The sequence below is a fragment of the Haliaeetus albicilla genome, chromosome Z (genome assembly GCF_947461875.1).
Source record: "Haliaeetus albicilla chromosome Z, bHalAlb1.1, whole genome shotgun sequence".
Taxonomy (NCBI): domain Eukaryota; kingdom Metazoa; phylum Chordata; class Aves; order Accipitriformes; family Accipitridae; genus Haliaeetus; species Haliaeetus albicilla.
In genome coordinates, this window is record NC_091516.1 from 48,662,657 (window position 1) to 48,689,148 (window position 26,492).

Consider the following 26,492-nt stretch of genomic DNA (forward strand, 5'->3'; position numbering starts at 1 on the left):
CCCTGTTGTAACATCACAGCTCCAGAGGAAAAATGTCTGGTGCATCAATTCTTTGTATCAAATACTCACACACACTTCTCCTCTCACCAAGCTGTCACTTCTCATTTGTAAAGAAGGCTACAGTAAGTTATAATTAGTACTTGCTGCCCTGACAAGTAATTAAACGTAATGAAAATCTTTCAGTGAGTTTAATGCTAACATGGTGTAATTACAACTGAGTTTTGAATGCAGTGTATGTATTATAGGTTTTGGTATGTGCCCCCCACCTTCTATGACCTCAATTCTCAGGTTAAACTTATCATATGATTAGTGAGTGGGCACTGCCAAAGACAACCACTTCAGACCTAAATACAAGTCAACCCCAATCCAGTCCTGTGCATTTTTAGAGGCACTACATCAGGCTCTCGGACCAGGGGTGCAAGGAAGGAGGAGAAACAGCCAGCCAGTTGTTTGCTTCCCCATTCTTCCTCTTCCCTTCAGGAGGCACCCTTGCTCAAATTCTCCGATCCATGAGGCTCCCACTGCTCACAGCCCTTTTTCTCCCTTTTGTAAAGAAAAGCATGGCTGAGATTTCAAGGCCACTTCCAACCCCATCTCTTTGTCAGTCTGAGGGGCATCCTGGTAGAGGGGCACCACGTGCAACTGCCCTGTTTGCACAATCTGTGGCTGGCTCTATTCCTCAAGAAGCAAGAGTTACACCATACAACCACCTGTTACCAAGGGGATTAAGGAAGACTGCTCGGGAGGCCCCGAGCACGGCAAAAGTGATGACAGAAACCATGTAATGCTCCAGCACTTGGTTGACATAGTTTCTTAGTCTCCTAAGTATTTGGAAGAGCTATGAACACATTAAAAAAAAAGGTGAAGAGCAGAGCAGCCAGGCTTTAAATCAGCCAGGACGTTGGTACTTACAACTCTAGATAGTCAGTTGTGCCCACTGTATTCTTCACACTTTCCCACTCTTACTCCTCATCACTTTCCATTGCCCACAAATATGTAAGGTAGGTACAAATAGCCCCCAAAATAAAGATGTAATTAATTGAACAAAAATGTAGCCTAAGAGAACCAATTAAAATGATGAAAATCTTTAATTTTATTTAAGTATAACTGTACGGACACGTGTATATACAAATACAGATCTTACGGGGCAGGGATTTTGGGTGGGTTTTGTTTGGTTTTTTTTAACATTTTCTTTTAAGTTCATATAATGTAAGCATTTCAAAAACAGCACTCAATGAATAAGTGCAAAGAAACTGCAAAGCAGGGCAGTACAAGCACAGGACCACACTGAGCTGGACTTTCATACCCAGATGCATACACAATGAGTGTCTTCAATGGGGTGTCAAGAGTAAGCATGGAAAGCGGATTTCGCAGACTCATGGGTAACCTCCAACATGCCAGCATCTATTAAACTGTACAGACAATGGCAGCAAGCCTATTGTAGGGAGATTTGTCTCACATCCGAGAAGCTCGAGAGTGAATGCATGGGAAAAACTCAGTGATGCCAGACCAGAAACAGATCTGCCCATTCACAGCTCCAAATTAAAAAAGGAGAAGGGTGGGAGAGGAGGAAGGGCAGGAAGAGGGAAGAGAAGTGTGGAGGGTTGTACATTAAAACTGGTGATTACAAAATCCAAGTGTAATGAAAGGAGGGGAAGAGTTAACACTCTAAGCATCTGAAAGTGACTGAACCATTGCTCTCACAAGGCAATGGATTAAGTTTGGTTTTGAGGGTTAGGAGTGGGAATCAACAGGTACAAAGACAAACATTTTCCTTCCACAATTATATAGGAAAAGAAACAACCTACTCATCTACTCTCAGTACCTCCCAAATTTGTTTCTAGTTCTTTTGGAACCAAGTACATACATATATCACACATGACACTGGCAAGATCCTTTCTGGAAAAAAACTATTCATGGAAACAAAACCAGAAGGAAAACAGGAGGAAAAAAATAATAAAGAAAAAAGAAAGAAACAAACAAAATAACAGAAGAGTTGTTATATCCCCAAAGCCTTTTTAGAAACAAACATGATACAAAAGAACAAAAACTAACACAGAAACCACAGGGCTCCAACATCAGACCTTTAAACACTGAGGACAAAACATTGATCATCAAAAGTCATGTTGTTCCAGGTCTTGACATTGTGAAGTCTTGCAATGATGAACAAATTTCAAAGATGAGTCCTGTATGTTGCAGTGTCATGGCCACTTGTCTCTCAGTTCTCAGCCATGATCACACTTGATGCTTCAAAGCTCTGTCTTGTAATCAACGCGTGATTTTAATATCCTGAAAGTCTATTGTTCTCACTTACAAAAGACATAAGAATCAAATTAATACTTTATTATCAAACACTATATACAACAGAGATTGCTAATAATACAGAATTTAAAGAACATAGCTTTAAGTTTTACTTGTCTTTCCTTTGCCATCCAAGTAAGTACAGTACAAAACAATATTCTAAACTAACACGAAATGTTACCTTGTCTATTAAAGGATACACAGTATCCACTAAACTGACTGATCCCTATTTTCCCTGCTTCACATCGCAATGCCCTTGGCAGCCAGGAGTGCAGGTCATGGGGGTAAGTTAGCCACCTAGGCTGAGGAAAAATCAGTCCCTCAGACTTGAGCTGGAGCAGATAAAGGGGAAGGGAGCAGTAATTTGCACCAACGTCTGCATTTAAAGCATCCAGAGATTTGCAATGCAACACAAAACCCATTAGCATTTATGTACTTGGTATGTATGACTGGGATTGCCTGATGCCGTCAAGCCACACCACGCCAGGCAGCGGACAGATCTGCCAAGCAGCTGTATCACTTGTGTAGTTCCTCATCTACCCAGCAGGGCTCTGTGATAACACGAAGGGGTGAATTTCACCAGCAATAACACTAGTGAAAATCCCTTGCTATGGATAAACGTATGTCTTGAACTCCGACATCATTCAGAGACAAAGGATGAAAAATGAAGTCACCACTTCTACACTAAATTGGCACTACTAGTATGAAATAATTTTAATATAGTTACTTATCATGCAATATTATCTGTAGTCTAGGTAATAATCCATTTGAGAAGGTGCATTTTGACTAAGCTCACCTCATCCAAAGCTTTTTAATTCCTACCTACTGGAAGTATTAGTGTGTGTACGAAGCACATCCACATTAAAGACAGAAAAGTACCAGATAGGCTGTAATGAGATGATGACTTCCCTTACTGTTTAGACTATCTTTATTGTGTGCACTTCACGCAACAGGAAATTTCCTACATTCTTCCTGTAAGCACAGGCCTTGAATTAATGACCAAGTTGTATGATATCAGGCAAGCCCAGATCATAGTTTAGCATGCATAAACCTTCCTTTACATGTTAAATATCATTCTCCCTTTCCTCCTTTTTTGAATAGTGGGCTGCTTCAACTGCTGGAAAGCTTTTCTTCATTAAAAAAAGCCCACAAAGTGCTGTCCATTAATGGTATCATTCAATTTTGTTACAGCAGACTTCTTCTTCAGAATTAATATAGAAAACCCTTGTTTTGCATGAATGTGCTCCATGTTTTGTTTTACATTTAACATAATTATCACAGTTTTTGTTAGAAAAGCTCTGTTTCAGTCTTGGTCTGATATTTCCCTGATTACGCTTAGCAGTCCAAATTTCATGGCAGCCTAGCCAAAATATACCCCAAGGCTTGCACTTCCTGGCAAATGACTTTTTAAGGTTCTACGTTAGCCAAGGCTCAGATTCCTTAAACAGGGTCACTCCTAATTCCATCAAACAAGACAGTCCCATTTCCTAATTGCATCAAGGGTTACCACTTCTCTCACATGTTTAAATAGGACAAGCATATATACTCACTCTCAGCATAAAGTATATCTAAATAATGTATTTTCTATTCTAGTGGATTTTTAAAAAAATATTTCGTTAAGTCTTTGGGAGCCCATCTAGTTTATCTCTGGCTGATAAACACGTTTCCTCTACTTTTCAAACTGTGCTGGAAGGGGAAAAGATAAAAAATCAACCCTTGAATTCATATTCCACACTTCTTTTCTTTCCCCCTACCAAAGAATATTACTAGACTGTCCTGGCTTCTTCTACATGTGGTTTATTCCCATGACTGAGGAACTTGCAGGAGAGACAAATCAAGAGCACACTGGAGATCCTGTGTCCCAAACACGTTTCCTCTGGCCACTGATGTCCTCTCTTAGCATGTATTAACACCCAGAGCAGCATCCAAGGCTATCAGCTACTAAGTCAGCGCTGGGGAAGGTCACTTTATTCTCAAAAGTGCCTCTGCATTTCAAGAAAAAAATTGTAGCACCACGGTGATTTGTTTTAAAATAAAATAATCCGGTGTGCATTATCCCCTTAAAACGAAATAACAGAGGCACTCACACCCCCAGTGAAGTTTCCTAAATCTGACCTTGCCTGCTGTGTGCTAACATTTCTAATACTAACTTCTTCCTCTCACCAAAGACAGCATTTCTACATGTGAGCACAAATTTTACTGTCAAAGATGTTTCAAGACAGTCCTAGAAGAAACATAATCTTTCCCTTTCAGAAGCCTGTTCATTTAGAAACTCCTGGAGGAAATGGTGTTATATTATATCTATTCTTAATATTTCCCCTCCAGTCCTGACACGGTGACACGATGCCTTGCATGATCATCTTACAGTGCTGAATGAGAAGGCATAAATATTGTATCAGAGAGAAAAACTCTCCCAGGCTTTCACTCACTTCCCTTATCCTTCACTGACTGCATCTGCCACTATTCTTCCTTGTCCACATACAGATGACACAGTGAGCTAACAGAGGTGACTTCTTAAAGGAGAATGCAGAGGAAAATAAGAATCACTAGTGTCACTATTATAGTTTGGCATTTTCATTTGGAGTCCTTTTATTTATATGGAGGGGTTAAGAAAGTCACAGGTAGGTAGGGATGGGTGCTGAAGCTAGTTATCCCCTTCAAATTTTTGCTGAGTTCAGGCTAAACGGGAGAAGAAAAGGGAAAAGGGAAAAATAACAATTTGACATCTGCAAAAACAATACAGTCCCTTTCCTGGGATGAGCAGTTAGGTGGATCTTTGATGTTCCAAGACCCTGATATTTTCTGTGACAGGTTGCCGGAGCATACTGTGCTATAATATCAAAAGCATTGCCAGGAGGAACAATAGAGTTGCCAAAAGCCGGCTGGGTATCCTTGGTGTCTGTGCCGCGTTCTCACCACGGGATGGCTCGGCTGACTCATGTACGGTATCATCTGTTCAAACAGAAAGCATACATTCCAATGAGATTTTGCATCCTTAATAAACTCTCACTGAGCCGACAACTGTAAGTAGATTTCAATGCCTTTATGAAATAGGGCAATGAACCTTGTGCTGTCATTGACTTTCACAAGCGTGTAATACCTCATTATGTAACCAACTTGGGGCCAAGTCCTGCATTTCTTACTGGCAAGACTCCCACTGAAGACCAGAGGAGCAGAAAGTAAGCCTGATTTCAGCAGATTGAGGAATGAAAGATTCCTCTTCTAATAAAACACTGTAGCTCTAGCTTTGGATGGCTCATTAGACAGCAATGTCAATAGGGAGGCAGCTAAATAAAAACACCTGATTTTCAAAAGGGCTTGAAGAAGAGTTGCACGTGCTCAGAATTAATTTTGCAGTTAATCCCCTTACTCAGTTACAGATTTTGGCTCCTGAATTTGAAATGACAGCCTGTAAGCTCAAGCATATATTCCACTTCCATGCATAAAATTTCCACTGAAGTATATCACATCTAGGGATGCGCAGAGGATATAAGACCAGTCTGCCTTTCTTGAAACATAATTTTAAAGGCTACCACATGACAATCTCCAATTTTATAGAATACATACTCAATCTGGAAAGCCTTGTAGGTAACAGTTCACCTTTTCTGGCACACAAAATACAGACTTAAATATATGCTGCTAAAACTAATGAAAAAAAGAACCAGCTGGTTTGGGAAAACATGCTTATACATTACTGGCAGAAGAGAACACAGTAGCAAATACTAAATTTGTGATACTGAATAAAGCTCTGATCAGTTTTTGTAAACTAAAGATCATCCTTAAAGCCACAGCTTGTAACATAAAAATAGGTAGGTAAAATCAAATTAAACTTAAATGTTGTTATAGGTGTGGTATTTTTCTTTGCAAAGTCCACCATATCCACAGCTATCTAATCTAGCTATTTTAAAAGTAATCTGTCTGAGGCTTGCCATAAAAAGTCAGCTCTGAGTTTGAATTTCAGTACTAAATTTTGAATTTTTAGTACTAAATGAATGAAATAAGCTAAACCTTTTTAGGAAGTGTGAAGTGGCTTCAAAATGTATCCATAAGTTATTTTAGAGTGCCTAAGTTTCCAGGAAAATTAATAGTATCTCACTACTTAGGGTAATAAGCTCCACCATTTTATGAGAGGTGTCGACATATCTATGATGTATCTGTCTTGTAGCTCCCATCTCAACAAATTGCACTGCCAGGATTACACTGGGTGAGAGCTGTGCAGTTCCAGTTAAAGGCACTAAGGGAAGTGGGAGTCAGGGCACTGGGATTGCCATGCCACTTTGGCGTGGAGCCTTTCATGTTACTTAGCTTTAGCTAGAAACAAGCTCCCTCCCCTTTATACCCCTGACACCTAGCACAGAAGCAGGTAGAGCACTTAGCATAATTTAGGTTAATAGGCTCTCCAGCCCCAGTTTGGCTACACAGCAAGATGCACAGTAAACTGGATTAGCAATTTATTGCATGTTTTTTCCAGCACTGATTGACGCTACAATCACATCAGGCATAACAGGTCTTCAGTGCTGCTCAAGGCAAAAGTATGAAAAGCAAGCACTGATCACCTGTAAATATGTTCACCTTTGTAAGAAAGGGACATCATCAGATGAAAGTCCCACTGATGTCAGTGGGAAAGACTGGCTGGAATGACTTCAGTTACAGCTCCTCACCATGTACAGCAGGGAGACCCTTCCACGCACTTCAGCCCTGAACGAGGCCCTAATATTTTTCCTCCAGAATTATTTCAAAGGAATCTAAAAATTTCAGTGAATACTGGCTACTGACAAGTGCCAGTTCCAGTGGCTATCAGTACCAAAAGCTGTTTCACATTTTACTTCTGAGTTACACTCTTGTACTTTGGCAACACTGCAGTGCGAATACAGTACTTCACAAGAGCAGCTTCCCAATTAAATCATACGCTAAGAAGTTATGGGGAAAAAAAAATCCCAGTTCTAACTGTGAGCTCTACCTCCTTTCAAATGTTTAGAGTCAGCTCTTCCCAATTTGGAAACATTTACTCACTGCTGATGCACTGAAACTATAGAGGAGAATGATGTGCATTACCTTCTACCTCTTGCATCGTCACTAGAATTGCAAATAAGTCTGAATTTGCAACATTGAATGTCAACAGTTTTGTCCTAATTACATCTGTGAGTCAGCACTAAAACACAATAGGGCAGAACTAGTGTAGAGCAGTAATAAATCCTCATTCTCCTTGACTATCAGATACTGCCACAACTGCAACACTGGCTACTGCTAAAAAAAACTCAATGAAAAAGCCCTAAACTAAAAAGATTACTTCTCTTAAATGAAAAATAAGGAGATCTTCTATGATGCCATTTTTATAAAGCCATTCTTCACAGAAGAATTAATTTTCATGTAATATTAAGGGATTTCTTTCAAGAAATCATCTGGGGTTTCTGTCAATGCAGTCCCAAGGTTTCTGCACTCAGAGCACATGATTCATCTGTGGTTCTCAAAATCACTTTACAAATATGATTTTCCTTGGATGTGCAGCATTATAACACTGCACAATCCTTAATGCTTGGGGAAAAGGTTTTGCTTTATTTTAAACACTGAAGGCAAGGGAACAAAATTGCTGAGCAAAATCTAGAAGGTCACTGCTAAAGACTGGGAATGCCAGCAGTAAATAGAAAAAAATATTTTGACAGCCATGAATTTTCCAGATCACATACCTTTACATCATATGCTTCAGGTACAATTTTTCCAGATATGCACAGCTGCAATTTTTGTTTAGAGATTTTTATTTTTATTATTAAGGAGGAAGAGAAGGAAAGGACATGAATAGGCTTCATTACTTTCATCACTTCTGAACCAAGTGTGATTTCTATAGATGTTTCCTACAAATTCCTGAACAAAACCAGTGAAATTACAAGGGTTCAAAAATCACACAAATGGAGATTTTTAAAAGAAAGGTGATAGTAAGTAAGTAAGTAATCCGCTGAACATGACCCTCCTGCCTCCCAGTTCTTCTGTCTACTGTGGAAGAAGACAGTGGCAGGCTAGGGGAGAGCACGGAACCAGAAGATGCATGTCAGTCAGGTAAATTAGTACATGACACAGATCACATGCAGCAAGTTCCACCAAGGCAGCAGCAAGTCTAACAGCCTAATAACAGAAAAGTGTGACAGAAGTTGGTGGATCTGGGAATGACTGATTATCTAATGGTGACCGGTCCAAATAATAATGCAAATATACACTGATGTCAGGAGTGGGAACTTTTTGTTAGCAAACCTTTTCATTAAAGCTATTATTTCTTTCTGGTAACACAAACAGTATTTCATCTCAGACTGCAGGATGCTCTTTATATGATTTTGGTTCCCTGGTTTGCCTGCTGCTTTCTAACGATATGCTTTTGTGATGGTGCTGTTAGGTACAGCCATTCAATGGGAAGTGAGCAACATTACTGAAAAAAAACCTCAGCAAGTTCACTAAAATCAGGCATTTAGTACCCAGATGATCTCTTTTGCAAAGCAGTACCATGAGAAATACACATTAATTAGCCCATGTTCACCAAATCACAAAATGTAAAAAAGTGCATTGCGTTTCTGGATTCATAAGCTACCTAGAAACAGGGAAAGATCATCCTAATGTTTTCTGTAGAAGAATGCTGTTAATAAATGCACAAATATAGCTAATGTAAATGCACTCTCCTTGCATTTAGATTTGCTTAGAGAACATCCTTGATTGTCAAAACCAAAATTTTTAGGAGAGTTCCAAAAATCCTTTTAAAGAAAAATAATAAAATCTATTGTGTAACCATTGATAAGTCATTCAAACTGGGTAACTTGTGAAAGCCCTATTTATACTTCTGTATAAATAATGACTTTTAGTTAAAGGAACTGCAAATAACAAAGCGCAAAAAAGTAGTATGTTGCTTCATACCAATGGGGAAGTCTCTTTCAAACAACATAAGAGGGAAAAAAAGATCTTGGTAATCTGTTCTTCAGGTTATATACTAAATGGCATGTAAGTAGTTTTCTTCTGGTATAATTTGTTTATTTAACTGTGTATTTTAATTACTCAGGTTTGAATACAACAGTGTGTGAGCAGTGTGTATAAAACAATATAAAACAAACAGGTAATACTACTATTGCAAATACTTTTCCAACATATCTACCTGATTTTAATGTCATGAGCCATGCTACTGAAACTGGGGGGATTACTCAGACCCCTAGAATTAAACATGCTTCTATCTCTCATAAACCTGAGCCATACAAACAATACACATGTACTTTCCACACAAAGATACAACAGCTTGATTGATGGTGGAGGTTAATGAGCAAATGAGGGGCTTTATCATAGCAAGCCTTATTCTTATTCTTAAGGCAGTGTTTTGCAAAAAAAGACAGAAAAGCCCCCCAAAACTTAAGTTTGCTTCAATAAAAACAGGATAGGAATTTACATATATCAGTGTGTGTGTGCGTGCATGTATGTAAAAATGATACTTCACCTAACCAAATATACATACAAATGTATATAATTTTAAAGGACTAATTTCTTACTTAAACACTAACTCTGTCAGTTGCATGCCAGTCTCATGCACCAGCATTAAACAAGCAGTCTTTCTGTTTTTCTCAAAGTCTTTTGAAACCACATAATAAATGAAGTGTGCCCATTGACTTAATTTCTAAAACTTTGGGCCCAGTTAGTAAATAGAGTGTTTTGCCAACATGCTGCATGTTCAGCTTGGATGGGCCAGTGACTTCGAGATACTGGTGAAAATTTTACACTGGCACACACCATATTTTACTAAACCATATCACCCAAAAAACAAATAAAGCAACATTTTTCCTCCCCTGCATTAAACAAGGATAGAGGAAATACACCATAAGTGATATTAGCACTGCTAGAAATGTGCAAAAGCAGAGCAGTTGCACCATGCGAAGCATGCAGAGAGAAGAGGGAAAAAGTACTGAAGCACCAGAGGGATACACGCATTTGTTAAAAGAGATTCTCTAAGCATACTAACCTGCTGGTTCTAATGAATTTTCTACTTTGTCGTTAACATCGAAAACACGATCATGAACACCTATAGTTTTCATACAGCTGTCTACAACAAAAATAGAGATAACAGCCAAATATGTTAGTGAGACACCCTTAAACTCCCCACTTTCCTTTTTTTCTCTCTTTTTTCTCTCTATTTACTATATATAATTAAACATATTTATATTTTAAAGTCTGTGGCACTTGTCCAAATGCCAGTATAGTCTTCTATTTGTACAACAGTTTAAGAAACAACAAGTTAGCAACTGCCATGTAATTAAAACAAAGCTTTATGAAAAATGATAAGAAAATACGACGAAAACCATAACACAAATGTTGCTGTACAGAACAGGTACACAAGATTTAACAGTAAAAAAAAGATTTACTGCTGTTTACTAGACCACACAGTAAAGCATGCGCTACAAAGCCACCCTTGAAAGCTTAATCTGAAGAACTTACTTGCTGGTCGCACAAAGACCTTAAGCTTTAGACAGGATCTCCTTCCATTATCTGGGATCGCAGAAGCTGTAAATGGGGAAGAAGGAAGACAAGTGGAAGAGTAAGAGAGTGAAAATGCAAATCATCTTTCGTGCTAAAATAAAATACCCTTTATCTTCCCTTCATCTGAAGGGCTGGCCACATTTCAGCCTCTGCATGTAAGGACTTCAAGTGCACAAAGTAGCTTCATTATGCAAAAGCAGGGAAAGAACTGCAGATTTTATTCTAATCCCTTTTTTGATTATTTTACGTGGAAGAAGTGAAGCACGTGGTATTTTGAATGTTTCATTATCTCCTTTCACCTTTCCACACCTTTTTCTCAAGAGGTTTTTTAATACAGCTTCTGCTATAATGCAGGTGTCTACTCTGAAAAATTACACTTCAGAATAATTAAGATCACTTAGAGAAAAGCTAGTTTTGAAACACTAGGCCGTATGCTTCAGCAACCCTAAAAGGGATGAAAAACGAAAATGACACTGAAGGTGTCAATGCTAAAAATAGAACTATGTATATACTGCCACAAAAGTAGAAACACACACCATTAAATTCTACAGCAGTCAGCCTCCATATGCTCCAATACATCTGCCTTTGTTGAGGAAATACTTATCTTGCTTCAGTCAAAACATGATTTCCCATGTTATGTAAATAATAAACCAAAACCAGCTTATTTCTTCTTTCAGCCCTCTCTCATCATTTTCCATTCAAAGTGTTTAATTTTAAGAGTACTTACTGTATGAGGAGAAAAAAAGTAAGTGGAAACAACATGTCTAGCACTAATGCAAAAGATCATACACCTAAGACTAGTGTCAGCCCCTACTTATTTCCCAGGAACAAGTGCTGCTGTGAAAACTTCCTTTCTAGAACTGTGCTTGCCTCAAAATACATGATCATAGGGAAATACGCCTGCCTGTCACCACTGGACTCCGTAGTGTATTGTCTGCCAATCTGAACACATTGGTAACTTCCATCAATGTCTGCCATTTTGAAATTGTACATTGGCCTGCAGTTCAACAAGCATACTGGCAATCAAACAACTTGACTTGGGCATGCAGATTTTAACTTATGAAAGACCATTTGCATACACATTTTCTTCACCTTTGCAAAACCCCTCAAAAGCTATAGCTGAAAAATACTGCCTGAAGCACTGCAAAGTAATTTTTATTTCATTGCATAGTCTCCCCCATCCTTCAGAAAACTATGTATTAGGTCAGAACAAGTTGCCTTTTGCAGCAAATGGCAACTATTGGAAGCTGTCTTGACTTACAAAAGATGATTGGGCTGGCAAGATGTTAGTTTGTTCTGTTTATCATTTTTTCATCCATTTTTATTAATTCTGTCCCTGTTTGTGAAAATAACTGAAATGATTTATACACAGACATATGAATGCACACTCTTTGTCTTCGTACTGAGCTCACACTTGACGCATTCCTCAACTAACTTGAAATAAATTCCCTTAGTCTTTGATGATGTGTTTCCAAGGCAGGCGTCAGCTTTTTCCTAGAACTTACAAAGAAGAACTAGCAAATTCAGTACAAACACAAAAAAGGAGTAATGGGTCCAATACACCTAATGCTGTGGTTCTGCACGTGTTGGGAAGTGCTTGAAAAACTGTTTCCCTCTTTTAATCAAAAGACAAAAAGTGTGTAGAACTGATGCTCCCCCCTTCACAATGACAAGCAGTTAAGAAGTGGTAACAGCTGGCTTTGCTATAGGCTCTCACTAAATCAAAGTCAGAAAAACTCCCTCTACTGACATTTACAGTAACTGGTATGTTATTTAGGGCACAATATTTGCACTCTGTGGTAATATTCAGGAAATTGTGTCCTTTCCGTAGACCTCATTGAATATATGCAACTGGCTAAATGCTTTGCTCAGACTGAACAGGCAGGTTTAGATTTCTCAAAAGGTAAGAATCCTATAGTCATTACGACGTTACTAACATAAAGGTGGAAATAACATTTCCAACGTTAGCCAAAATAGAGTTCCTAGAGTAATTTTATCACTAACGGATTTTTCCTGCTCAGAAATTACTTCAGAAGAGCATCACGACATGCATTTGTTTAAAGGCAAGTTTTAGCTTTGATGCTTACACACTGTTATGTCCATAAAATAAGCATGTTTTGCTCACTGCTGTTGATTAGAATGCTCTGTTAGTCAGTGACCAACTAGGATACCACTGACTAGGTAGGACATCTACGAGCTAATAATATTCTATCTGGAAAAACAGAAAATTAATGCTTTGTACATATAAAGTTTGTATGTGTACATATCAATTGCACACACTTAAGGCAAACATCAGCTAGTGATTAGCCATGTTCTTGGAGAAAAATATTAAAATCCCTTCCCTGCTTAAATCTTTTTCCACCAGTCCTCACACGGGTTTGCAGGTATAGACTGTATCATGAACTGCAGTCCTATTGCAACCATAGCAGTTGCATTTAAATTTTCATCCCAGAAACTGATGCAGTTTTAGCAGTAAGTACGAAAAAGTGCTTTTTTCCTTTCCAGGGAAATTATATACTGTCATTGTTTGCAGTAAACCCAGAAAGATTCCTCTTTACTCAGTGTTTTATTCCTTCAGAAAGAATAATAATGAACAACAACAACAAAATAATCAAGTGACATACTGTTCTGCTCTCACATTTACCTCCACAACCAAGACCGAGGTGATGAAGGGATACACTGCAACCTCTTCGGCCTTCCTGAGAAATTAAGAACTGTTTGCCAAGCTGCATGACTGCAGCCAATATTTTTTTTCTTCCTTTCTTCTTCTCCCTTCCTCTCCCTTCTCCTTTTCATCTCAAAAGAAAAAACAAAGTCCAGTTGCAGTTTTTGCCTTATGACCAGATGTATGACCCACAGGGAAGAGTCAGGTTGGCTTGTATCATCTGTCCTTCTCTCATACACATTGCAGTAAGTTTGTCAGTATCATTCTGTTCTCTTCTGTGTCTTCTTTATTCTGCAATATTTTCACCAGTAGCCAATGAAAACCCTGCCTATTGAATGAAGATGTCCAGGATATGATGGCAAAAACCGTGATTTTTTTTTCCCCTCTTCCAGCAACAAGCTCAAGATATTTTTTCTCTAAACGTTAGGCACATCACACTCACTCTCTGCTACAGAAAGCCAAGAGTCCTCATTAAATCTGGGGGGGGGTGTGTGTGTAAGTTAATGCCTCAAAGCTTGAACTCAAGTTGAAGTTTTAAGCCCTATTCTTCTACATGAAAGTAGCTTTAACAGCAAACTCTTGCTGAAGAGGACAAAACTCCAAATCAGGGTGACATGGCTGACAGCATTTGACTAACAGCTACAAAGAAACACCAAATGACCAAAGCAACACAGTAGAAAGGATAAACCATATAATAACATTTACTAAGAATAAATGATATATATGCTTTTTCTGGAGCAGAAGTAATGCTGTGGCTAGGACCTAACAAAAGCTGAGGCTTACATGAAAAAATCTGGGATCAGTTTGAATGAAAAATCTCCAATCAAACTGATTGCAACTGGAAAAATTCAAGTCTTGACTTCAGAACCTCAGGGTAGGAATGAGCATAGTGTTAGCAGAAGAAAGTTCAGTGGTTTTAAGGTGTTTTACTTTCCAGGAAAGGTGGTTTTCCAATGCAGCAGAGCCTGGGAAACTCCCTGACGCTCTCTTGCATGCTTGCAAGACTGCAACATTGCTGAACTCCAGAAAGGAGAAAGAGAACTGCTCTTTGTCAGCTGGGATCTGTTAAAGTTGCTTCCCAGGTAAACTATCGCTGCTGTTGCTACATTCCACTGAAATTAGCTATAACAACAAAAGATGTCCCTTCTAGGTGGTACAAAGGGAAATTTCCTTCTCCTTTCTGCACAAAACCAGGTTAGCCCCTAAGGCTTTGGTATAAGGCTTTTCTATTTGCCCATTTTAAAGGTGATATTAGCTATAAAATAGAGGCCAGTTCTGAGAGCAGGAAGCCTCTGATGCTAATGGAACCTGTCCCAAGCAACACTTTCCATTTCAAAAGCTGATATTCCCAAGGAAAAAAAGGCATTTGAAACCTTGCTACACAATAAGAAAAAACCTTTGAAGAAAAGAACCCTTATAAGGAGTATAGAAGAGGTTATATCCTCTTTTTTCCATGAATTTTATTAGAATAGAAAAGGTCTGACTGGTTTAGTTTGTGGCAAGAAGAATCATAATGAAAAACAGAAGAGGAACTCTGCAGTGTTGCTATTACAATTCCTATGATACTTCACTCCTCCCTTGCCCTGCCCCAACCTTACCAGCAGCTTCATGACAATCTCCTGGGTCTCTTTTTTAAAGAACATGTTTTAGACTTCATGGTTACACAAAGACTTGGGGTTAGAAGGACTAACACACTAAAAACCCTCTGAAATCACAAGATATATGAAAACACCTCAATGATTATAAAAATAACTTGTTTGGCCTCTTCATTTTTTTTTTTTAATAGGGAAATTCCACAATTCAGAAGAAATTCAAGTCATGTTCTCTGTATTCTTGAGATGAAAATTCCACCTCCATTAGTTGAACTAGGAAAAAACCCATGCAATGAACTACTACACATAGGACTAGATCCAAACTGGATCAAACAATGGCCCATGAAGACAAATTAGATGAGAAAATGTCTCTTCTCTGAAACATTTCTGGTTACCATTTTTATACCCTGTAAGGAAAGCAAAGAGAGTGAAGAAAATTATTCTCTCCTCATCTAGAGCCAAACCATAAATATGTCAGTATTTGCTAGCTATATTTAAATATTGGGGGAAAAAAAAAAATCCAGCTCCCTTCATCTCACTCCTAAGCAGTTCTCTGCTAGAAAACACATGGTACATTATTAATATATTAGATATAAGTAACAGTTTAGGTCCTTCCTCAGCCTGATAAGGTTTAGCAGAGTTATTCAATGACTGCAGGAAGCCACAGAGAACAAAAAGTAATATATACACAGAAAACAGTGTGGGTTTTTTTCCCCAACAGTCTTGCAGTTGAATTTACTATGTCAAATCCCCCAAACCCCTTTAAAAGTCATCAAGATATGGCCCAATCAACCTACAAAGTAAGCTAATTAAAAAGTGTACGTACAAAAAAGAAAAGGTATTAAAAATTCAGAAGTAACTTGTTTACCAGGATCTGCTATTCACGTGACAAAAGGTGTAATTAAGTATTTCCTGAGACAGGCAGCAGTTTGGCTGGCAACTATCTGAGGCTCTGTTTCTAGCCTAAGAGCAAGTTATTAGGATGCTGCATATAAAGTGTCGCAACCATCCTATTTACTGATATTCACATGTAATCAGTGGTTTCCTCTGCTTGCCTCCTCACTCATTCTTAGCTTTCTAATTACAGCATTGCACCTTTTCCTAAGACACAAGTCCTGATACAGAAAAAAAAAAAAAGAAATCATAAATGCAATTCAAATCCTCATTTAGCACTACAAATATATTTAATATTTAAGGCACAATCCACTATGGGCCCTATTAGACAGCAGAACTAGAACCATTCAGTGTACAAATAGTGCTCCATTTATCTAAGTCACTCAGACAGTACCTTTGTTTTAGAATGGGGGGACACTGGCAAAGGAGCACCCTTTCCTTATGCAGAAACCCAACACCACCCACTGCATCTTCTCATGGCCCTGATCTAATCTGCTGCAGGTACTCTGCAGATGATAATTCTCTTACTATTTTGTATTATTTCAAATTTCTATTACCAGTTCACTTGGAGCATTCTCTGAAGGATTATAAAGCAGTGTTCATGAAACACTGTGGAGACAAGTCTGTTCTCACTGTTTTTTTTAAATTGTGATAAATGTTTTCTTCTGCTCACTGCCAAGATGTCCAGCAAACAGGGTCTCCTTCTAGAGAAGACCCGAGAAATCACACCAAGATCTCACCTGAGTTCATTGCAGATATACTACTACCAGCACCCTCTGTGCATTACAAAAATTCTGGCACTGATAAGTGCTTCCCAACCACAAGCACTTGCAGAAGTATTGGTTTAGACTGGGAAGCCAATAGAGAATTCATTTTGGACTTCTCCCCAGCACACTATATCAAGATGCCACATGCATATAGCTGGAGCAAACACCTAACACTTACTGCCCAGCCAAAACGGTTGCACACTTAACTTCTGTAATCACCTGGAGAAACACCACAAAGAGAGAACCTGCAGCAACCCCATACACAGGACGCTATCTGCTGTAAATCAGAAACTCATGTTTATGCAGTCCTTCCACTCTCTGAGTCCTGTAAGTTAGAGACAATCTCTTCAGGAGGAAATATTTATAGCTGTGATTTGCCTCTAGCCCTTTCAGGCACAATACCACTCCCATTAGTCAAATCCAATATCTAGGTAACCTTATACAACCTGCAAATCATAATTCCAACCTGAAGTGTTTTAGCATCCAATATCCTGTGTCAGCTACAGAGCTTTAGAAAGTTTTATTTTTAAGAACAGTCATCTGCTGCTTTCTTTGTAAAGAAATGAGTATGTGTGAGAGCATTAAAAATGCAGTTTTCCATTATGTTTGCCACAGGCAATATTTCTCAATTTGTGCAAGTCAAAAGAAAAAATAGCCTATTAGTTGTTAGAAGAGCTGAGCCTTTCCCCTGTAGGTTTTCATGTGATTTACCATACAACACAAATGTATGCAAATTAGCCAGGTAAATGCAGAATTAGTTATTAATATTCCTCTCACAGTTTAGATAGTAAAAAGTTACAAATTTGCATAAATGGTACAACTGAAAAAGTCAGCTAGAATTTCATGAATCAATAAAACAGTCCTTTGTGTGCATACATGAAGTAAGACCCATATCTAAGGATGATGAAGGGATCTTCAAAATTTTTCATCAAACAAGAAGCTAAGGATTTACCAATCATTTTCTCCTTGTAAGTGTTAAAAAAATAAAAATAGATAAAATACTGGTCCTGTGGAAATCCCAGCTCTCACCAATACTTGAGTTTAATTTAAAAAAGAGTCTTTGCATGCCTGCTCTTTCATTCCAACATATCAGTAAAAGTTTTGTTCTGGTAGCATAAACACAACTCCATTCTGAGAAAATCAAAATATTGAATGTCCATGAATTACTTATTCTTCAAACGTAATAATTAAGCACACTTCCTCAGTAAATCATGACTAAACTTATTTGTACCTTTGCTATCACTGAGTCTACCATCTCTCTGTATTCAGTCATCACCAAGATGAGATCACCAAAAAAAATTACCGAGCAAGTTAAAGACTCAGAGATCTCAAGCCAACAGACATAGAGAGAACCTCATCTGGAAAACCACCTGATCTAGGACTGCCAACAACACTTGAAAACCCCCCAAAATTACCTACCAAGGAAAACAAACGAACAAACAAACAAACAAATAGATGCATGGTCACAGTTAATACTGCCTATGACTTAATACAGGCAAAAGTACTACAGGTGTTAGTATTTCCAAATGAAGTTTTCAAATCCACAGTATTAAAAGGGCACCTAATACAAAGGCATATTTTACTTTACTCCTGCATGCTCAACTACATCTGTATGAAGTGAAGTTAAAAACAATCATATCGTATTTCTGTACTCATCTCTGTATATGTGTATATACATGCCTACACACATACACAGACTAGTATTCTGCACTTCATGCAGAATATAAATCACGAAGTGCACAGCAATGGAGAAAAAGACTTGATAAAAGCTGTGTGCACAACAACAAACAGACTGTGAAATACTGCTTTTATTTCCTCATGTCTTATACCTAATCTGCAGTGGCTTTGCACTGTGTAAAAACACTGGATTATTATGGCCTATCTCACAAGTGACTATATTTCTCAGACCCCCTAAAAATAGCCTAGTAAATGGAAAAGACTTGCCAGACAAATGCTATTTTAGTGAGAGTTTCTGGAAGAAAGTAATACATAGTTAGTGTTTCTGCATTAGCACTTAAAGCTGAATTAACTGTCCCAATGTAACTGCTTGGCCAGGAAGAATATAATTTTTCTTGCAGTGTCTAAACCAGTGCAGCATATATACCTGGTTGAAGGCTGTATGGACTGAAAGTAGGTTTCATACCAAAGTCATACAAAACAAAATCAAATCGTGTATGGTAAGAGATGTAAACCATGGATTTTCAGTTTAATTAAGCCATTTGTCCACTATTTCCTCTTAGCACGGTCTAGCCCTGTATCTCTCTCAGAAAGGTCCTGTATCTGCTCTAGAGGGTGATCTAATGACAAGACTTCTCTGTTGTTGGCCTGGGTGGTGTACTGGAGTCAGACTTTTTTAGTGCAGAACGTCAAAGCATGCCAAAGCCCAGTCCCTCACAGTGCTGGGACCTCCAGAGGTGAGCAGCAGCTGAGGGCTCATTTGAGGCAGAAAGCATCACTTTTGATCCAGTCCAAAGGTTTATTATAGTCATACTGTTATCATCTGTCCTCCCAAGTTGCCAAGTCCAGTTGACTTCAGGAAAACACAAAAACACCTCAGTGCAGGGCAGCTTGTTCCTTTCACAGTTTCAGGAGAACAACAAAGCAGACATTTCAGCTGCAGAAAAATCCAACTCTGCCTGAGCTGTTCCTCCAAACCAAGCCCCGAACCAATATGAGAACCAAGCTCAGCTGTTCTTTGCAAAGACTTTTTTTTTTTTTCATAAAAGCAAGAACACTTATGTTTGTTTATGAACCACAGCAAAACTGTCATCTAACTGCAGCCTGAGCTTCCTAGAGAATCAGTCTTGCCTCTGTGGTGTTTCTTATTAAAAAACAAACAAAGCTCAGCTGGAAATAAATGAAAGGCATATCCGACATTGAATGGGCTTTTAGTTGCACGTAAGCTCCTGTGAAATAAAAGGTGGTATAGATGAAGAACAGATCATATAGTTGCTCACACATGAAATATTTGCAGGCCTTTTCTCTCATATAAGAAGATTTCTCTTTCATAAATGCAAATTCTATTACATACCAGAAAATAAGGGCTAACATTTCTGCACTAGCACAATATAAATGACTGATGTCATACTTTTCTATTGCAACAAACCAACACTTATTAACTAGAATGAAATAAAAAGCTCAGATCTCATTACTGTTTTCAGTGGCATCAACAAAACCAAATACAGTTATTGTACAACATTAAGACTGTATTAGAGTAAATTGCTAATAAAACAAGTTAATATTATCAAATAGAGCACTTACAGAAAAATATATCCCCCTCATACTTTTTGTAAGCACTTTTGTACTTTGATTTTCCCTTGGTATCACTCGAAATAAAATGTTTTTCTTCAAGCAGCCTATCCATTTTGCTAATTTCCATCTCTAAGAACCAGACGTAAGTAAATCCTTTGAAGGGACATTATAGTCTCGTTAGTAATGACCTTCTCTTTTTGATCTTTAAAGCAACATGTTCACGCACATGGAATTTGTGGGTACTGTATCATATTACTAAACCTCATATACTTTAATGGACTTCATATTATCTGTGTCTAGCTTCACCACTGCTGACACTATAATTAAAGCAGAGAAGCATTCCATTCTACTAGATCTTCATGGGCTTGCCACTATCTTTAAAACATTTAGAAATACTTCTAGCTTCCTATGCTATGCTTCTAAATTCTGTTAGTTTATAAAAATAAAGAAGTAATTATAAATGTTGTATTGTGCTAGGAGTGTGACACATACATAGACAGGTAAAGTTACTTCTACTGACTCACCTAAGCAAAGCACCAAAATATCTTGCTTATGTGTTGTGGAGGAGGGAGAAGATGTAAAGGCAGGAAGACATCTTCAAGAAGCTGCCTTAGGATCAGGAGAAATTTACAAAACAGCACAGAATGTGGGTTGTATTTTGTTGTTATTTAAAATGAAGGCAAACAGTGAGAATAATGCAAGTTTGAATGTGTTTGAATGTGAGTGCACATGCATGCATGTCCAGGAGTTTGCAAATGCACTACTTACAGAGAATACCACTGCCCAGAAGATTTCTGAAGGGCTTTTTCTCCTGGCAAAGTTCTAATAGCACCTTGGCACAGCCTTTACAAAAAATGCCTTTATGCACACAGTCAGCTTTTATACTGATAAATCCAAATTTGTGCAGGATGGAAACTACATATGAAATAGAAAAGGTTACGTTTATAAAACACAGGATAGTCCACTGTAACTCAAGCTCTAATTCTGACAAGTAAAGATTCTCAGGGCAGAGACCTTCTGTTTCATTATATGTACTATGGCAGGGTCCCAGGCCATGACTGAGTAGAGTACAAACACAATAACAGATGCCAGCACTATATTAATAACAGTACATCCGTATCAGGTGAATTCCTAGTTTGCTCAAGTCCTGCAGAGGGACTATTGAACTTTCAATCACTCCACCATACGAGCCAGAAATTTTCTCCAGTCCTTAGGAGGATTTCCTTAACCTTTCAATTTGTCACCTTTACCATGAAAAATTCTGGAACACATCAAGCTGAAGTTTTCTCTTTAACCAAAATTTGCCCAATGTATCAAGCAATAGCAGTTTATCTAAACTTCTAGATCCCTGCTTCTTTCTTTCACTTGTCTAGCTTGTGTTCAGTGCCACAGGTCGCACTCACACTTTGGAATCCATATCTGAAAAAAAGCCGACCTATGTGAGAATAGCCACAGCCATATCAAGGAGAATTGATGCCTTCTCAGGAATTTGACGTGTCTCACCTATGCCAGAAAAGGACTGTCGACTGTCAAAACTATGTGGGAAAGTCTAAAACACCCATGGGGTAGCTAACCCTTCATTTTACTCTGCTGCAAATTATTTCCTTCTGCCTTTTTTTTTTTAGATTAATGTATACCACAGGATGCTTAGCCCTATTTTCAGTGATCATTCCCAGAAGAACTCAAAATTAGATATATATGTGTATACTTTTCCATAACTAGGACTCAAAAGCCCTAGTGGTTTGGAAACCATTTCTTAAAAGCAATGAATACCGCATCAGGCTGTTGAAACACACAAGTACCTCTCAAGCTTTTGTCTTCCTGAACACTGTAACAATTGTTCTCTCAGAACTGAACCATTTCTCCATCTCTCTTCCAGGACAGTCCCTGTTTCATACTAACATTCTTCCCAAGCAGATTGGTAAATTCTCATCTCTATTTTCCACCCACTACTTTCTGATCTAAGCAACCACCTCTCCACTGCAAGCTTGCTCCTCTATTCTTTACACATTAACCAGTTAAGAAACTCACGTAACCAAGTTGTGAGCAGCTTCTAATGGTGCTTCCCATATGTATCTGAGATCATACATACGGAAAACAATATGGGATAACGCAAAACTACTTACGTGAAACCTCCTTGCTGACACGTATTTCACTTCAAAAGAGATGGACAAAAACTCTGCCAAATTAACTCTCTCAACCACACAGTATCCATCACTGCTTGATTTAAGTGCCTCTAAGCTAATGTGGTGTCTCCACTCCTCAGTGGGTGGAGACCTCAAGCCTGGTCATACTAGAGCAACCCTGCCAGTGGAATGCAGAATCCCTATCCCACATTCTGTAATCATGAAGATCTACTCATATTTGTATCTTGGTTCCTGTCTAGTCCATATCAACAAATATCTGCACTGGATATAGTTCTGGTACCTGTGCAGAGTTGCATGACAACATGCATCAGGTGCTTCTTTCCTCTCATGTTTCAAAGAGGGTTCAGTGTACTGATTTTCTCCAAAGAAGCCCAGATACACTCTCATTTACCCTAGTTAGGAAAAGAGTCACTTGAAATGCATGTATTTTCTCCTTGAGTTAGTGCAGCAAAATATGCAGCACTCAAAAAACCTCCCAACTGAACAAAAAACAAACCCCAGTCTGACATCAGATCTCTCACTTTGGGATGGGGGGGAAGTATCAGATCTGCAAATATGTGTGTACTGTTTGATCTGGAGTCTTAAACACAAGGGTGGCAGATGCTTTCATACATCTCTATGAATTACATGATATAGTATTGTTGGCTGGAAGGCCAAAAACCCCTGCATATGCCTACATGGATGCTGCAGTACCAGCTAAGGCAGGCCATGCATGCCTGCTGCTTGCCTGTCCTGCTCTTACAGCTGCGTCAGGCACCAACCATCCTGGAGCACGGAGACACATGGGGTCCAGCAAACCCCAGCAGCATTTCCAGCCAGGATAATGGTAAATCTGGGTCTGTCTCGTGGGCTCTTTTGGAGACTGCATAGCCAGAACCAATGACACAGAAGGATTCTTCTTGTTCTGTGTTCCTAGTTAATTTTTAATATCTCTGTAAACTTCCAGCTGACCTTTTCAGGGGTCACTGAATAATTTGTTCTTTAGCCAAGTAAGAGTGCTTGCAGTATACTCCTGCATTTTTCTGTTCTCCCCTTGTGAAATAACCTGCAGAGACAAGAATATTTTTTTTCTTGGATCAAGCTGGATTTTTTTTATTTTTTTTTTTGAAAGCCCATGAGGTGTGTAATCAAAGCTGGCACTGGAGCATCCTAATTACAAAACCCAGCAAGGAACTTTTGCACACATTTTGTGGACTTCAGATTTCTTGTTCACAGAATCTTCTTGCTGAGAAAGTAGAGAACATGAGAAAAGTTCAGGACACAGAACCCAGACTGGCAGTGAATCATTTTTCACTTCTGCCTCTAATACCAAGATCAAATAAAGAAAAATTGACCCTGTATTTGTAACATGTCATTCCATTTTTGTTTGAGAAAACATCCTGAACTCCTCAGGAGGACTGACATGGGAGGAGGCAGGGAGGGGGAGATCAAGGTTTATGGTTTTGTTTTGTTTTATTCAGAAAAAAACATGCATCTTGAAACAGAGCTGCAGAAAAATAGCAGGTCTGAAGCACTATCAGTGCTAGCTGCTTTCTGCTGAGCTGAAGTGACCATTTTCAGATCCTTTCAATCTATGGTGAAAAGATCATTACCATGCTACTCCCGGGAAGTCAGTCCTCCTGCAAGTGAGCTCCTTTGTTATGAATATGGAACAGATGGAACCAAATCTATCTGCTCCATAGGAACAAAACCACTTACAACCTAGCTCTCTCTATTAAAGACTCTACTTAGCTCCTTTATAGCACTGGCTTTCTGTGTACTGCTGTGAGGTTTTGACTTTATAGAAAAAGGCACTTCATAAAAGCAATAGTTCTTACTCTTAAACCAAAAGTGGCCTAAGAACTGCAGAAGATGAATGCAGAGTTTAACCTGCATGGCTCCTTGGAGATATGCAAATATTCAATTACTGTTTTTTTTAAGGTAGAGAAAGGATTTTTTTCTAAGGAGGAAAAATAGCCATATGTTGCAAAGACTGTGCATCAATGGCAGTGAAGTACAGAGATGGTAATATGCTACTCACTCTAATAAAGGTTGAATGTAACTACGTTATTGCAAAAAGGAACATGGATTTTATTTGTACATATGTAAGTGTGGATCAAGATGACACTTCTGCAAAGAAATTTGTATCAGTCTTTCAAAAATTGACTTTTCTGGTAGGAGACAATAACCCCTGAAATTAGGTCCCCACCATGAATACAAAAAAGATTTGACATATCAGTTGATCTCTATTGCATGTTGTAGGGCCTACTTCCTAAGACTTTAACAGAAACTACATCAATATTACATGAATTAACTTTGCAAATTGAAAATATGCATAAACTGTAGCTGAAACCAATGGATTTACTTAGTTACTGACTCTGCTCAATTGCAGCAGAGTTAAGCAGGTACATGTAGAGTATCTGTCACTTCTCTTACTGTCAGAACAATAATGAATATTTATTCCTAGCCAAACGTGCACGCATACACACAGATATAGTTTATATCAACTTGTCATAGAAACCCATAAAACAGAAGTCAGTGGCCTCCTTTACTCACTGTTTAATATGTTAATACGTTTACCGTCTGGCTGCTTTTTCAGAAGTAATTGAAAAAATTATTTCTGTGGCAGGATGCTTTGATTCTGACTAAATCAAGTCTTCAGGCAAATGTCCTCCTGCCAGCGAAGGCACAGCTTGCCTGAAGTTGTAACCTTTGTTGGCGGAAGGGAACTGGCCTTGAAACAGATCATGAAGCAGATGTTTTATGCCAAATCAGAGTCTAGGGATAGACAGGCTACTGCAAATAAAACTCTTCTCCTGCCTGTTCAATCATTTCAATTTCCTGCAGTGTGAAATATGAACTTGCCAACAAATGGCTAGTGTGCTAGGCAGCACAGCAGGGAGAACAAGTGCCACAGATGCACTAAGGGCTGGAAAACTCCTTTGTTAGGTCTGCTTTTCAGCCCAAGCCTCAGCAGTGACATGTGGGAGCCACCTCCAATGGAAGATGATGGCAGTTGTAAAGACAAGTTTTCATCAGCTCCAATTACGGAAATTGTGTGCACTTGCTTGGGGAAGAAGGAGGTTCACATGGCTGTATCCACAGATCATGGTCATTAGCAGCTCAGGACAATGGTGTTTTTTTTTTAATTTTTCTTGAAAATTTTTCCATCTGAGACATGACTGCTGATAAAATACCCACCTGTGGGCTTGTGCTGGTTTTGGCTGGGATAGAGTTCATTTTCTTCATAGTAGCTGATACGGGGCTATGTTTTGGGTTTGTGCTGAAAACAGTGTTGATAACACAGGGATGTTTTCGTTACTGCTGAGCAGTGCTTACACAATGTCAAGGCCTTTTCTGCTTTTCAGACCACCCCGCCAGCATGTAGGCTGGGGGTGCACAAGAATCTGGGAGGGGACACAGCTGGGACAGCTGACCCCAACTGATCAAAGAGATATTCCAGACCATATGGCATCATGCTCAATATATAAAGCTGGGGGAAGAAGGAAGGGGGTGATGTTCGGAGTGATGGCATTTGTCTTCCCAAGTAACCGTTACATGTGATGGGGCCCTGCTTTCCTGGAGATGGCTGAACACCTGCCTGCCGATGGGAAGGGCTCCATGAATTCCTTGGTTTACTTTGCCTGCATGCTCAGCTTTTGCTTTACTTATTAAATCGTCTTTCTCAACCCACGAGCTTTCTTACTTTTACTCTTTCAGTTCGCCCCCATCCCGCCAGGCAGGGATGAGTGAGGGGCTGCGTGGTACTTAGTTGCTGGCTGGAGTTAAACCATGACAGGGCTCACAAAAAAAAAAAAAAAAAATCCCATTAGCTTAATGTCAGGGGTCTGCTGCACAACTTAAGACAGTAAGCCCTACAGGAAATCCCATTGCTGAATAGTGGAGCACCTTCATACCAGGAGAGGGTACTAGCCCTGCTCCCACCACTTCTGAGGAGCATGGCAGGACTCTGGTGGCACCCGAGGAAAAGGCCAAGACAGCCCAGTGCTCCAGCTCCCTCTCTTATTGGTCTCTCCATCTAGATGTTTCCATCTGATTAAAGCATTACCTGTCTTGAGACACACACTTGCTCTTGAGATACAGCTGTTTAAAATACCAGTTAAACCTAAAAGAAACCTTGTACTTTCAAGTCAGTTTCCATCCACATCAACACTACAATGACTCTTTTATGTGTTTCTAAGCTAACAGTTGCACTTTGTGTTAAAAGGAAGGAACAACAGCTAACAATACTAGACTATATTAGCCCTTGATTATGGGAGAGCAGAAATGGGGCTCAAATTGATAAGAATATTGTATTTGCACTTAAAAAAAACCCCAAACAAAATAAAATACAATGGTAAAATACAAACATAACATTCCAAAGAACCTACTGACA

General features: G+C 38.8%; 1 protein-coding gene across 4 annotated transcripts in view; it reads right to left on the reverse strand.

Moving 5' to 3' along the window:
* Positions 1 to 1,069: 1,069 nt before the first annotated feature.
* Positions 1,070 to 26,492, reverse strand: part of EFNA5 (ephrin A5) — a 217,774-nt gene continuing 192,351 nt past the window's right edge. For all 4 annotated transcript variants that reach the window (XM_069776877.1, XM_069776879.1, XM_069776878.1 and 1 more), the window contains 3 exons: positions 10,759 to 10,824; positions 10,286 to 10,366; positions 1,070 to 5,253 (listed from right to left, as the gene is read on the reverse strand). In XM_069776877.1, coding sequence (XP_069632978.1) covers positions 5,132 to 5,253; positions 10,286 to 10,366; positions 10,759 to 10,824 — 269 coding nt within the window. In that variant the 3' untranslated portion in view covers positions 1,070 to 5,131. The remainder of the gene's footprint in view (positions 5,254 to 10,285; positions 10,367 to 10,758; positions 10,825 to 26,492) is intronic.